Source organism: Hyla sarda, chromosome 6, assembly GCF_029499605.1.
Source record: "Hyla sarda isolate aHylSar1 chromosome 6, aHylSar1.hap1, whole genome shotgun sequence".
Taxonomy (NCBI): domain Eukaryota; kingdom Metazoa; phylum Chordata; class Amphibia; order Anura; family Hylidae; genus Hyla; species Hyla sarda.
Genome location: NC_079194.1, coordinates 17,471,575 through 17,485,311, shown reverse-complemented (window position 1 = coordinate 17,485,311; position 13,737 = coordinate 17,471,575). Strand labels below are relative to the sequence as shown.

General features: G+C 39.7%; 1 protein-coding gene across 1 annotated transcript; it reads left to right on the top strand.

Moving 5' to 3' along the window:
* The first annotated feature begins 6,445 nt into the window (after positions 1 to 6,445).
* LOC130277406 (vomeronasal type-2 receptor 26-like) lies at positions 6,446 to 13,130 on the top strand. The gene is made up of 3 exons (XM_056528076.1): positions 6,446 to 6,608; positions 7,159 to 8,041; positions 12,965 to 13,130. The coding sequence occupies exons 1-3, from the start codon at positions 6,464 to 6,466 to the stop codon at positions 13,128 to 13,130; spliced, it is 1,194 nt and encodes a 397-aa protein (XP_056384051.1). The 5' UTR covers positions 6,446 to 6,463.
* Positions 13,131 to 13,737: the final 607 nt, after the last annotated feature.

The following is a 13,737-nucleotide window of genomic DNA, read 5'->3' as shown; positions in this document are numbered from 1 at the left end:
CAGGGGGGATTATATGTGAGGGGCACATGATGAGAGCATTTTTTGAGGGACACAGCACAGGGGGCATTAAATGTTAGGGGAGCATGATTGGGGCATTATATGTAAGGGGCACAGAACAGGGGGCATTATATGTAAGGGGCACAGCACAGGGGGCATTACATGTAAGGGGCACAGCACAGGGGGCATTATATGTAAGGGGCACAGCACAGGGGGCATTATATGTAAGGGGCACAGCACAGGGGGCATTATATGTAAGGGGCACAGCACAGGGGGCATTATATGTAAGGGGCACAGCACAGGGGGCTTTATATGTGAGGGACACAGCACAGGGGGCTTTATATGTGAGGGGCACAGGACAGAGGGCATTATATGTGAATGGCACAGCATAGGGGGCATTATATGTTAGGGGCACAGGACAGAGGGCATTTTTATTATGTGGGGGAACAGGGCAGACATTATTATTATGTGGAGGGTGCAGGAAGGGTCATAATTATTATATATTTGGGGGCACAGGTTGGGGCACTATTACTATATGTGAAGGCACATAGTGTTTTGCATTTTAGAGGTATGGTGTATATTGTAAAGGAATTTCAGGGGTGGTACGATTTTTATGGGCCACAATACATTACAGTATTGTATTCAGAGGGTGCACTGCACGGCAAGGTTATATTCAAATGGTACAGTGTGTGGTAGTATTATATTCAGAGAGCGCAGTGTGTGGTAGTTTTTTATTCAGAAAGCGCAGTGTGTGGTAGTATTATATTCAGAGAGCGCAGTGTGTGGTAGTATTATATTCAGAGAGCGCAGTGTGTGGTAGTATTATATTCAGAGAGCGCAGTGTGTTGGTAGTATTATATTCAGAGAGCGCAGTGTGTGGTAGTATTATATTCAGAGAGCACAGTGTGTGGTAGTATTATATTCAGAGAGCGCGGTGTGTGGTAGTATTATATTCAGAGAGCGCAGTGTGTGGTAGTATTATATTCAGAGAGCGCAGTGTGTTGGTAGTATTATATTCAGAGAGCGCAGTGTGTGGTAGTATTATATTCAGAGAGCGCAGTGTGTGGTAGTATTATATTCAGAGAGCGTGGTGTGTGGTAGTATTATATTCAGAGAGCACAGTGTGTGGTAGTATTATATTCAGAGAGCACAGTGTGTGGTAGTATTATATTCAGAGGGTACAGTGTGTGGTAGTATTATATTTAGAGGGTGCAGTGTGGGGTATTCAGAGGATACAGTGTTTAGCAGTATTATAATAATTATTGTTTTCATATAGAGGATAAGAATCCGCTGACAAATTAAGGAGCCATTTGGGTGTAATTTTCTGCAGATTGAAGATTTAGCTGACAAAGTCAAAGCGGTATGTACCATCGAAGCTGTCACCTGTAGTCATTGATATCATTGTGTATTCGCCTCACTATGTCCCATCAGAGCTGTAATCACTTGTAAGTTTTGCAGTTTTCATGGGTGAAACAACAACTCCCAGCATACCCTTACCACTACTTAGGTCATACTGGGAACTGTAGTTTTAAATGGTAAAAACTTCTTTAGCACTTTCCCATTCTGTGACAATTGGCATATTTGATTATTATACTGGAAATTATTTTCTGCAGTGTGCTACACCACGGGCATCACAACTATACTGCCAACCTTATGTGGAGGAACTACAACCTAATGTGGGGGAACTATACTGTCAACTAAATGTGGGGGAACTATAACCTAATGTGGGGGAACTATACTGCCAACCTAATTTGGGGGGGGGGGGGGAACCACAACCTAATGTCGGGGAACATACTGCCAGCCTAATGTGGGGGAACTACAACTTAATGTGGGGGAACTATACTGCCAACCTAATGTGGGGGAACTACAACCTAATGTGGGGGGAACTATACTGCCAACCTAATGGGGGGGGGGACTACTACCTAATGTGGGGGAACATACTGCCAACCTAATGTGGGGGAACTACAACCTAATGTGGGGGAACTATGCTGCCTTCCTAGTGTGGGGGAACTGGGAACTATGCTGCCTACCTAGTGTGGGGGCACTATGCTGCATACTTAAAGGGGTACTCCACTGCCCCAGCGTTCTGAACATTTTGTTCCAAACCCTGGGTGCAGACTGCGGGGGTTGTGATGTCATAGCCACGCCCCTTGTGACGTCACACAACACCTCCTCAATGCAAGTCTATGGGAGGGGGCGTGTCGACCAGCTCATGATACTCTAATAGTGCCCCTCACGAGACTAGACTCTGGATCCGCCCCTGTTTCTTATGTATGTTCCCCTTTCCCTGATGATAAAAATTGCAGGATAACCTCCATCAGACACTATAGCTACTGAAGAAAGAAGTAAAACTTTTTAAAAAGTATCTAGCTTAACCTTGAGACCTGTGTATTCCCCCTCCGATACCTTTACACATTTCTGATTTACAGTGCTGCATCAGTCAGGTACAAAACCAAGCAGTAGAAGCCTGAAATAACCAGGATGGCAAGAGCCATTTATTTTGGCCATTGCCAGTCTAATAATACCAGCCTGCCACCATAAAGGCCTGGAGCATCATTTTTTTGACACTTCAGCCCTGACAGTTACTGTCTCTTCCAGGTACTCCTGATAGGGGAGCAATGCTGGAGCTGTTCCATTCACTTTGCACTACTCTACTACTCCCGCGCAGCTCTACTGTACTCCCTGCACCCCTATGATGCTGTCAGCTTATGTACAGTGCTGTATAATGTACAGCATCGTTCCCTAACTTGCTTTAAGGCTGTTGCAAAACTACTTCTCTCTGTAGTGCATTAGACATGATGGAATGTGTACTGCCCCCTCCTTTTTTTATTCTTTACTGGAAGAAGATGCAGATACCTTTGCATCAGGAAGTGAAAATGGAGAGAAAACTTTTTTTTTTTACTTACTTTCTGGGTTGATAAGGGGTCTCAATGTTAATAGGACACAGACATAATGTAAGGATGATGACCCATCACTACACAATAAAAGACAGGAAAACACATTTACCCATAGCCAAATATTTTTGTAGCCCAAGACATAATGAAGATAATATGAAAGTTGTGGTATGAGGATGCAAATTCATGACAATATTTGATACATTAAAAACAGGACTTCTCTCCCAAGGTTTTACTGTATGCCACACCATAACTTCTTAGAAATCTGGCCAAGAGATAAAGGACATGGGATCTCAGGGTTTTAACAGCAGTTGAGAGAGAATAAAATTCTCACTCTCCTGTTTGCTTATTTGTGGGAATGGTTTATTCCAATCATGGTATGTTTTTGTTAGAAAAAAAAAAACAGCCTTGCCTTACTACTTGTTGTTTAGAGCATTCCCACTCCAAGCGTGATTTAAAGCGTACCTGTCGTTAACAAAAAAATGATTATATAATGTAGATAATAGTATTATCTACATTATATAAAAAGTTTTTGTTTACGACAGGTACATTTTAAGAAAAAAACCTATTGGGCAATAATTTGTGATATATTTGACCTCTTGTAGGTTGCAGACCTAACCAGACCTAAAACAGCATATGGCTTACAAGAGCTATTGATTAGACAGGGAGGAAATGGCTCTCTGCTCAATCAAAGTTTTTAACTTGATTTGAGTCTTGAGGACTCAGATACAGTTAAAAGTGCTGCAGCTAAAGGTAACTGATAAGGTAGCAAGGGGGCAGGGCCACTTAGTATAAGGCCTTAGAGCAGCTTTATGGTCTGTCCACCCTTAGATATACAGTGCACTATTAAAGGAGGACCATGTAGCTGACACTTTTAATAATGGGGCATGTTGTGGCTGCACTTATGTGGGGGCATGCAGCTGCCACGTATAAAGCTCAGGTGAATGAAAATTGTGGAGGGCAGATAAAGTGAATTGGTTGATGAAGTTGCAAAGTAGAAAAAGGAAACAGCTATGAAGGTGATACATTTCTTATGGCTATAGATATAACAGTTTAGGTTCCCTACATTGATTTACATCTTTTTAACTTTTGAAACTATTTTATATTATTTCTAGCAACATTTGTCCTCATGTGCTGACCCCTGTCTTCCTGGATATAGGAGAGCTGAAAACCAAAAAGTATACTGCTGCCCTTTATGTGCACGCTGCTCGGCTGGGGAATTTTCTAATGAAATTGGTGAGATATATATTTACTTTTTAAACTTGTGCTATTCATAGTGTCCACATAAATACAGAACAAAAACTTACAAAAGAATATTGCAACATATATTATTAAAATCAAAGGAGAAAAAGAGGGACTCACATTTAAAATATAACAAAAAAATAGAGATGGCAGCAACAGAAAAATGGACATTCCAGAATGACTCAAAAGAGAACAATAATATGCAATGTGCAGCAAAGTCCTTCTTCCGGTGGTAATACAAAAGAAGTAAAAGAACAGTCAGGGCAAAACTCTGGGCAAAATGATTGCATGACACTGAGATTCACAGAACACCAAAAGGAGATTTGTTGTGTCGTGTGCCCACTCGCCTCTGTACAATGCATTGTACATTGTTTAGGCTTTTGCTTTTAAATGTTCATTTAACCTCTTAAGGACGCAGGGCGTACCTGTATGCCCTCCGCCCAGTCCCGGTATATAACGTGGGTTGATGATGGTGGCTAGTGAAAGCTGGGACCCTGGGCTAATAGCGTGCGGCACTGATCATTGTGCCGCACGCTATTAACCCTTTAGACGTGGTGTTCAAAGTTGATCGCCGCATCTAAAATGAAAGTGAAAGCTTCCCAGAAGCTCAGTTGGGCTGATCTGGACCACTGCGGTGAAATCGCGATGTCCCGATCAGCTAGAACACGAGCGGAAGGGTGCCTTACCTGCCTCTCGTGTCCGATCGGCGATTGATTTCTCCAAGCCTGAGATCCAGGCTTGAGCAATTGACCGCCAAAAACACTGATCATCTCCATGTTAAAGTTAAAATAAAGATAATTTAACCCCTTCCCTAATAAAAGTAAGAATCACTCCCCTTTTCAAATTAAAAAAAAAACTGTGTAAATAAAAATAAAAATAAACATTTGTGGTATCACTGCGTGTGGAAATGTCCGAACTATAAAAATATATAATTAATTAAACCGCACGGTCAATAGCATAAGCGCAAAAATAAATCCCAAAGTCCAAAATAGCGTATTTTATGTTACTTTTCATATCATGAAAAAATGAATAAAAAGCTATCAAAAAGTCCGATCAATACAAACATGGTACCGATAAAAAACTTCAGATCTTGGTGCAAAAAATGAGCCCTCATACCTGCCCGTACCTGGGAAAAAAAATTTATATGGTTCAGAAGATGACAATTTTAAAAAAGTATAAATTTTCCTGCATGTAGTTATGATTTTGTTCAGAAGTAATACAAAATCAAACCTATATAAGTAGGGTATTATTTCAACAGTTAAAGATAAGGTGTAATTTTTACCCAAAAATGCACTGTGTATAAACGAAAGCCCCCAAAAATAAATTTTGTCGCACAATTAATTTTTTTTTCGGTTTCGCTTTGGATTTTTTGGTAAAATGACTAATGTCACTGCAAAGTAGAATTGGTGGCGCAAAAAATAGGCCGTAATATGGAATTTAGGTGCAAAATTGAAAGCGTTATGATTTTTAGAAGGTTATGGTAAAAAAATTGAAAATGTAAAAATGGAAAAACCCTGCGTCCTTAAAGGGTTAAAGCCAAAGTGCACTTTTTAAGCTGACATGAGTTAAGGTCAATTTCATGCTGCGTTATGCAGTGTCAAGGGATGTATGTTTGGGGAAGACCACGACCAATGTATTTTACTGATGGCTGCTACCGTGTTTCCCCAAAAATAAGACACTGGGGTTTATTTACTAACATGATCCCGACTTTTTTTTTTGTCGGGTTTTGAGCCCAAATTGTGTTGCATGTTCCATGCGACACAATTTGCAACCAAAAAAAATAAATAAATAAATCCATTTTACAAGAAAAACCCCATAAAAGGGGGCGTGGCCACAAGAGAAAGTGGGTGTGATCCAATAAAAGGGGCATGTCACCGACAGTTTTGATAAAATATCAACATATCTACTAAGGTTTCCACAGAAAATGTAGACACACTGCGCCAAAATAACCAGACAAAAACTGGTTGGTTTCAGCTTAGTAAATGAGGCCCACTATGGCTTATTTTCAGGGGATGTCTTTTTTTTCAACAGCTGGAGGCACACTGGTTGGGAAACACTGTTATATGCTCATTCTCTTCTCCTATGCCCCCCCCCCCCCTTATGTTATGTTCACTGTTTGAACATGAAACGGAGAGAAATTAACAGAATTTCTCCCCTATTTCATGAACCATACCCACCTGGCCTGCTGTATGGTACTCTCCTTCCCATGCAGATGCACCATAGAGTGTTAGGAGGAAGTGTATTTAACTTCCTCCCAGTGCTAGGCAACCACAGGGACTTGGGAACCGCCGCCGCACAGAAGGTAGATCCCCACGCTGATCAGCTGGGCCATGGGACCCTCTGCCGCACGGAAGCCGCTGCTGCATGGTATTGAGACATCCCTACGGTACCTGTCAAGATGGAACAGATTAGATGGGCTGGCTGTCTTCATTACCTTCAATAAGCCACGCTTACCACTATGGCTTATTTTCAGGGGTAAGGCTTATATTGAGAAAATACATAGAACTCCTGGTATGATTTATTTTATGGGTATGTCTTATTTTCGGGGAAACATAGTACTTAGTGGCATCTGTCATACATAGGGTCCCATAGTAAAAGGACATATATGCCCTTTTACTACATCCAGCTTAATAGAATATCACTGATGTCTGTGCTAATTTATCCACCAGATCCCAATACTCCAAAATGGAGCCCGAAATGAACTACTTTTTTGCCTCTGTTGAGGATATGGTGGTCTATGGATCTGTCTAATGTATTTATTGGGCCCTTTCCTGCTGTACGCTGCATAACACAGTACAAAACCAACCTAAACTCAGCAAAATATGCCATACATATTTTTTTCAGGAAATGTGGACATGTAGTTTGAAAAAACAAACTATTTAGGATTAAATATCCTTTGGAATGTATTATTTGCTAAACAATAAAATTTTTAGCATTCATCTCGAATCTCTATTTATGAATTTTCTTTATGCTTTACTGACTAGTGGTCATTTATAAATACCATTCTTTCATTCTTCCTCTTTAGATGCAGATAAATGTGAACAGTGCCCTGAAGATGAATGGCCGAATCTAGAAAATACTGCTTGTGTGAAAAGACCAGTTGATTTCTTATCCTTTTACAATATTCTTGGATTATTGTTAACATCACTTATTGTAATCTTATTTGTTTTCTCAATCATCATTCTAGTTATATTTATTAAACATAGAGAGACTCCTATAGTGAAGGCCAATAACAGGAATCTCAGTTACACCATCATCATCTCACTTATGTTGTGCTTTCTATGTTCTCTACTGTTTATAGGTAATCCGGACAAGCTGCCTTGTTTGTTACAGAATATTATTTTTAATTTAGTTTTTGCTGTTGCACTTTCTTCTATCCTGGCAAAAACCATTACAGTTGTATTTGCTTTTAATGTTACTAAACCCAATATAAGATTCCAAATATTCTTTAGAAAAATGACTCAAGTGTTTTGCTGTGTAGGTGAATTTAGTATCTGTATGTGCTGGATACAATTTTATCCCCCATATCCTGATAGAGATTCAGTGTCTAAACCTGGGATCCTTATATTACATTGTAATGTAGGTTCTCATGCGATATTTTATTTAGCTCTCGGTTATAACAGTTTCCTTGCACTTTTATGTTTTCTTGTCGCTTACTTTGCAAAAAAGTTGCCCGATAGATTTAATGAAGCTCATCACATCGCATTCAGCATGTTGGTGTTCTGTAGTGTATGGATCTCATTTATACCAGTGTACATCAGCACTAAAGGCAAGTACATGATGGCCGTGCAGGTTTTTGCCATCTTATCATCAAGTGGTGGACTCTTGGGATTCATCTTCTTCCCTAAATGCTTAATTATAATATTCAGACCTAAAGCAAATGTCAAACAATCTCTTTATGTTAGAAAGTAATAAAGATCTATGTAACTGTATACAACAAAGGAAGAAAAAAGGTGGGGCTGGCATTAAATGGGAGATTCAGTCATATAGTCACAGTAAATGGAATGAGAATGTAGATACAGACTTGATTCACAGTGGAGGGGTTGTAGACTTGGCTCGCTCCCCTTCTCTAGGAATGCCTTGATACAACAGAGGTTTGACCCAAAGAATACAGGTCTACATCTAGCAGCAGTAAATAAGATCTAAGTTTTAGATTTAAAAATCCCAGAGCCCTCTATAGGAGTGGAAATATTCATTCAAAGATCAATGAGACATAAAAGACAAGCCAAATAATAACATGGACAATTAAGGGAGTGACAGATTTTCATAAAGGTGACCAACATTATGTAACTATATAAAGGAAGAGAATAATATACCAGAGGGTCCATGGGGAAGATAAATCTCCATACCACTTCCACCTACACACAAATGGTAATGTAGTATAAATATATGTATTATAAAACATATAGATATAAAAAAATATATACATAAATATCTATAAAAATTACATTAAATTTACTTTCTGCTGCTTAGACTGTATATGAAAGTTATTTCTTCTAAAAATATATCAATAAATGAATAAACTTTTCAAAAATAAAAACAGGCTTCCACACTTTTTCAAATATATATATATGGGTAAGTACCTATTATTACACCTGTGGTTCAGAATGTCGTTGAGCCCAAAGGGGTATAGTTAATCACCAAACCCCTAAGTAGTAGCCTGGGGTAAAACACCCCTATTGGAATACCCCTAAAATATAGCTTTTATTGTATACTATTAAAATTAGTAACCCAGAAAAAATGGATTTTAAAATAGATGCCAGATGGGTAGTATAATTGTAGTGTACAGCAGGGTGCAACCCTTCACATTGCAAGGTCTAGGGTACTGCAGATACCCGACAACCCATCTGGAGATCAGTAAAATAAACACACTAGATTGCCAGCCTCTACATGTTTCGCCGTTACAACAGCGTTCTCAAGAGGCAAACAGTGGCAACGTCCTCTTGAGAACGCCGTTGTAATGGCGAAACATGTAGAGGCTGGCAATCTAGTGTGTTTATTTTACTGATCTCCAGATGGGTTGTTGGGTATCTGCAGTACTCTAGACCTTGCAATGTGAGGGGTTGCACCCTGCTGTACACTACAATTATACTACCCATCTGGCATCTATTTTAAGATGTATTTTCCTGGGTTACTAATTTTAATAGTATACAATAAAAGCAATATTTTAGGAGCATTCCAATAGGGGTGTCTTACCCCAGACTACGGCCTAGGGGTTTGGTGATTAATTGATAGGGCCCCTTATGCCATGTTGGGTGAGTTGGTAGTTAACAAAGGGGCATAGGATATTTATGTAGAAAATCCAGAACATTTCCTTGTTGCAGAGTAGTTAATAATGAAATCAGAAAAAGTCCAGCTCACCCCCGTATGCCTTTCGTGTTGTGAACCGGTGCGGCCTCACCGCAAGCAATCATGTAAGGAAGAAACAATGTCTAGTGCGGAAGCTCCAATGCAGGTGCAATCATTATTAATAACAGCAGACTCACATGGACAAGCAGCAGCGATGCGTTTTGATTGTCTTAGCGATCTTAGTCGTACTGATACACAACCAGTGTTCCTTGCATTGCTTTTATGGCGGTTGAGTCCACCCAAACAGGTGAATAAAATTTGTGTGTGAGCAGGTGGAACCTTCCACCACACCAAAAAAGCACATTCCATTACAATTAGATTAAAAAACAAATATGGCTTACATATAGAGAAAAACATTCACAAATATTTAGATAAGCAATAATGATGTAAATCGATAAAAGCCTACTTGAAATTTAAAAACTATTGGCATATATTTGTGTATAATATTTGTAATAGATACAAAATAAATATTGATTGGTATGGGCTGCTGGAGAAAATGTGTGGTTATTCACAGAAAAAGGAGATTCATACCTGTTCCTGTAGGGGAAAGGAATGATTCAATGCTAACACTTAAATGTGAAGCAGGTGAGTGGAATAATACTGGATCTAACACATAAAAAAATGGATAATTATTAAACAGTCTTTGGTTCCTGCTATGTGTGCTTAAATATGTGATGCTAAAATGATACTCTCGTCCCTGACACAACTCTGCATCAGCTGAGTGTGCTAGCAGCGTCCATGTAGCTGGTTGCTATGGGAGATGCCCGTTCCAATAGACGGGTTATTGCATGGTGTGCATGTTTCTAAGAGACAAAATTAAAATAAAAAAAACCATAGGTAGCTTTGCCATGCGCTCGGAGATTAGTCAGCGATCCTGTGCTTGTGATTAAAAAGGTTACGTGCTTCAAGCCAAGGACCGGAACTTATGTTCAGAAGTTACATTGATAGTGAATAGTAGTAATACTGATTATCAGTCACTGGCGGTATGTGCGGTCCTCCGATCCTGGTGATTTCCTTGCGCTGTTGTTCCGTCTCGGTGTCCATGGAGTTTCCTCCTGGGGTGCAGCGGGAGATCTCCCCGGCCGGTGGCGTCTCAACCAAGCTGCTGTGCAGTTTGAAAGCAAAGTGAGGAGTAGTGACGTCACTACGGCGGCTTCTATGGTCCACAATACCCTCGACTAGTTTCGGAAACTTAGGGCGGTTTGTCTGGAGTGGTGCTGTGGTAATTGGATCCTCTCTTATGCTTGTCAGTGCACATTTAGGTTTTAACCTGTGATATTCCGGACAGAATTGTAAATCAACCAGTGCCAGTGTTGTTATTGCGGAAAACCAAACAGCTCAAACTCTGAATTGAGACCATGCGGATTCATTGAATTTCGATTATAAATCCACTTTGTTTCTGCTCTTGATAACTGTGCAATATAATCCCCCCCCCTCCAATGGGGTATAATTTTTTCTAACCCTAAAAAGTGGAACCTGTAGAAGACTGTTTATGTTTCTCTTTATAATGAAAGGATAGGGGGTGTCCCTCGTATCCCCTCTGAATATTGTATAGATGTTCTTTATACGTGTCCCTAATTGTCGTTTGGTTCGTCCTACGTATATTTTGGCACAGGGGCAAATGATGATGTAAATCACTCCCCTGGTTTTGCAATGTATATGATGTTTTATTTTATATTCATTGTTGACCTTAGGGTTTTTCACTGTTAGGGTAGGGGTATAGTTGTTTGTGGCTCTAAATGCCTTGCACTTTCTGCATGAATAGAATATTTTTTTTAGTTGAAGGAGCGCGTTTGTGAGGTTCCCCTTTTCTGTATGGACCTTGATGGTGGGGGCTATTTTATTCCCTAAATTTTGCGCTTTTTTATATACAAACATAGGGGTACTAGGGATAAGATCTCCCACTATCTTATCCTTAAGATGATTCCAATGCCGTTTTACTATTGTGAGAAACAGGAAACTGTGTATGCTATATTGTGAAATAATGGGAATCTTAATTTTGACGTCCTGGTCATCATTCGTGCTGTTCATTTCTTTAAATATTAGTGGTTCTCTCCTAGTTTCTTGTATTTGTGCTCTGATGTTGTTTAGTGGTTCCTCCTCATACACCTTATTTAGGAATTTTTTCTTCATTTCACTGGCTTCTTGATCATACTGTTTTATATCACTACAGTTACGTCGCAGTCTGAGAAATTGGCTCCTGGGAATATTGCTTAACCAGATGGGCAGGTGGCAACTGTCCATCCGGATCAGACTGTTGCTATCGGTGGGTTCACTATAAGTGGATGTGTGTATACAGTTATCCTGAATATTAATAGTGAGATCTAAAAATCGAACAGACACCTGGCTGTATATAGCAGTAAATTTTAAAAAACATAAATTTTTATTGATATCCGTTAAAAACTCACTAGAGTGTCTTCACTGCCGTCCCATATAAAAAATGACATCATTGATAAAACGCCGCCAGAGCACGAGGCCCACGCCCAGCTGACCCCCGGGTAAATGGCGGTTTCCTCCCAGTGGCGGTTCCCCACTGTTGATTAAAAAACTGAGTGTCATATTTAAAATAATTGTGAGTTAAAATTGTGAGTTAAAATAAAGCTTATATAAAGATAATATTTGTAATAGCTTTGAAATCAGTGCTGTATTGTGTTACAAAACTGATTGGTTGGTTCCTTGCCCATTGATGCTTCACAAAATTACTGAAACCAGTGGTATCTACTCTTTTTTCTCACGGCGTTCGACCTATTATTTACTTAGATTACATACTTATAATGGCCCAGTCAATCAGAATAGCCAATCTCCACATGAAATGTACTCTCTCTCTATTGACCAATTTTTGGATTTTTTTTATCAACCAAGACAAATCAATTCTGATTCCTACCCAAGAAGTGGAATTTTTAGGATTCCTAGTCAATACTCAAATGGCTTTACTAAGTCTCCCTTCCAAGAAATTGAAGGTAATCCAGAAAGAAACACATTGAGCCTAATTTACTAAGCTGAAACCGACCAGTTTTTGTCTGGTTATTTTGGCTAAGAGTGTCTGAGACATGTCTGCGCCAGTCTGCACCAGTGTGCGACAGTGTGCGCCTGGAAAATCCAACAACCCGACATTACACTGTGAAAAGCCAAAAAGGGGTGTGATCTGTCACAAAGGGGTGTGATCAGCCTCAAAAGGGGCGTGGTTTCACAATCCGACCGATTTACTATTGAATTCACATAAAATCCTGTGGGTAAATGGCTGGAAATATCGACCTAGAAAAAGCTGGTCAGAAAATGTTCATGACTTTTCCCAATAGTAAATAGAGAGGAATCCTGCAAGTCTGAAACTATTTTCCCACTAGAAAAAACCCGATACTCTTAGCAAATGAGGCCAATTCTCTCCTCAATAAAGATCACATTTCTTTATAAGCAATCGCTGATATGGTAGGCCTTCTCTCAGCTTAAATTCAAGCAATATTTCTGGCTCCATTACATTACAGAGCTCTTCAACAGTTTAAAATTCAACACTTGAGAGAAGAATTAGGATATTCGGATGATATTCAACTTTCTTCAGATGCCAAAGAAGAACTTCTTTGGTGGCTACAGCATGTCCAAGAATGGAACGGCAAAACGATGTTCAACTCAAATCCGGATCGCGTTTTATAATCCGACATAATCCTCAATGGAAAATGGTCCCCTTCAGAATCACAGCTTCATATCAATTGCTTGGAACTTTTGGCAAGCTTTTTTGCTTTGAAAAGCTTTGCAAAAGACAGATCACATTGTTGCATTCTTCTTCGCATGGACAATCCGGATTTTTGCCACGGTTCAATACATCAACCGTCTAGGTGGCACGAAATCGTAAATCCTAGCCAACAACACCAAAGAATTCTGGCACTTTTGCCTAGACAGAGACATAATTCTGAAAACAGAATATCTTCCGGGTTTTTCCAATGCAGTAGTGGATTGGAATTCTTGTTACTTAGCAGATTCCAGCAAATGGAGATTGGATCCTTCGATTTTTCAAATCAATCTTCCCTGGGGTCCTCTCCCTTTGAATCTATTTGCATCTTGCCTCAACCATCAACTTCCACTTTTCTTCAGTTGGCATCCCGATCTGGAAGCCTCAGGAGTGGATGCTTTACTTCTAATGTGGCCATCAAAGACTCTGTATGCATTTCCTCAATTCGCTCTCTTACAAGTCTCCATTCAAAAAGCAACAATTGTGTTGATCACTCTCTATTATCAAACACAGTCTTGGTTCCCTCAAATT

Bases quoted from the DNA above. Each gene is read 5' to 3' on its own strand.
- LOC130277406 (XM_056528076.1), top strand. From the start codon at position 6,464: ATGGGACCCTCTGCCGCACGGAAGCCGCTGCTGCATGGTATTGAGACA. The intron at 6,609-7,158 runs GTAAGGCTTATA...CTTCCTCTTTAG, and splicing joins ACTATGGCTTATTTTCAGGG to ATGCAGATAAATGTGAACAG. The intron at 8,042-12,964 runs GTAATAAAGATC...ATTACATTACAG, and splicing joins CAATCTCTTTATGTTAGAAA to AGCTCTTCAACAGTTTAAAA.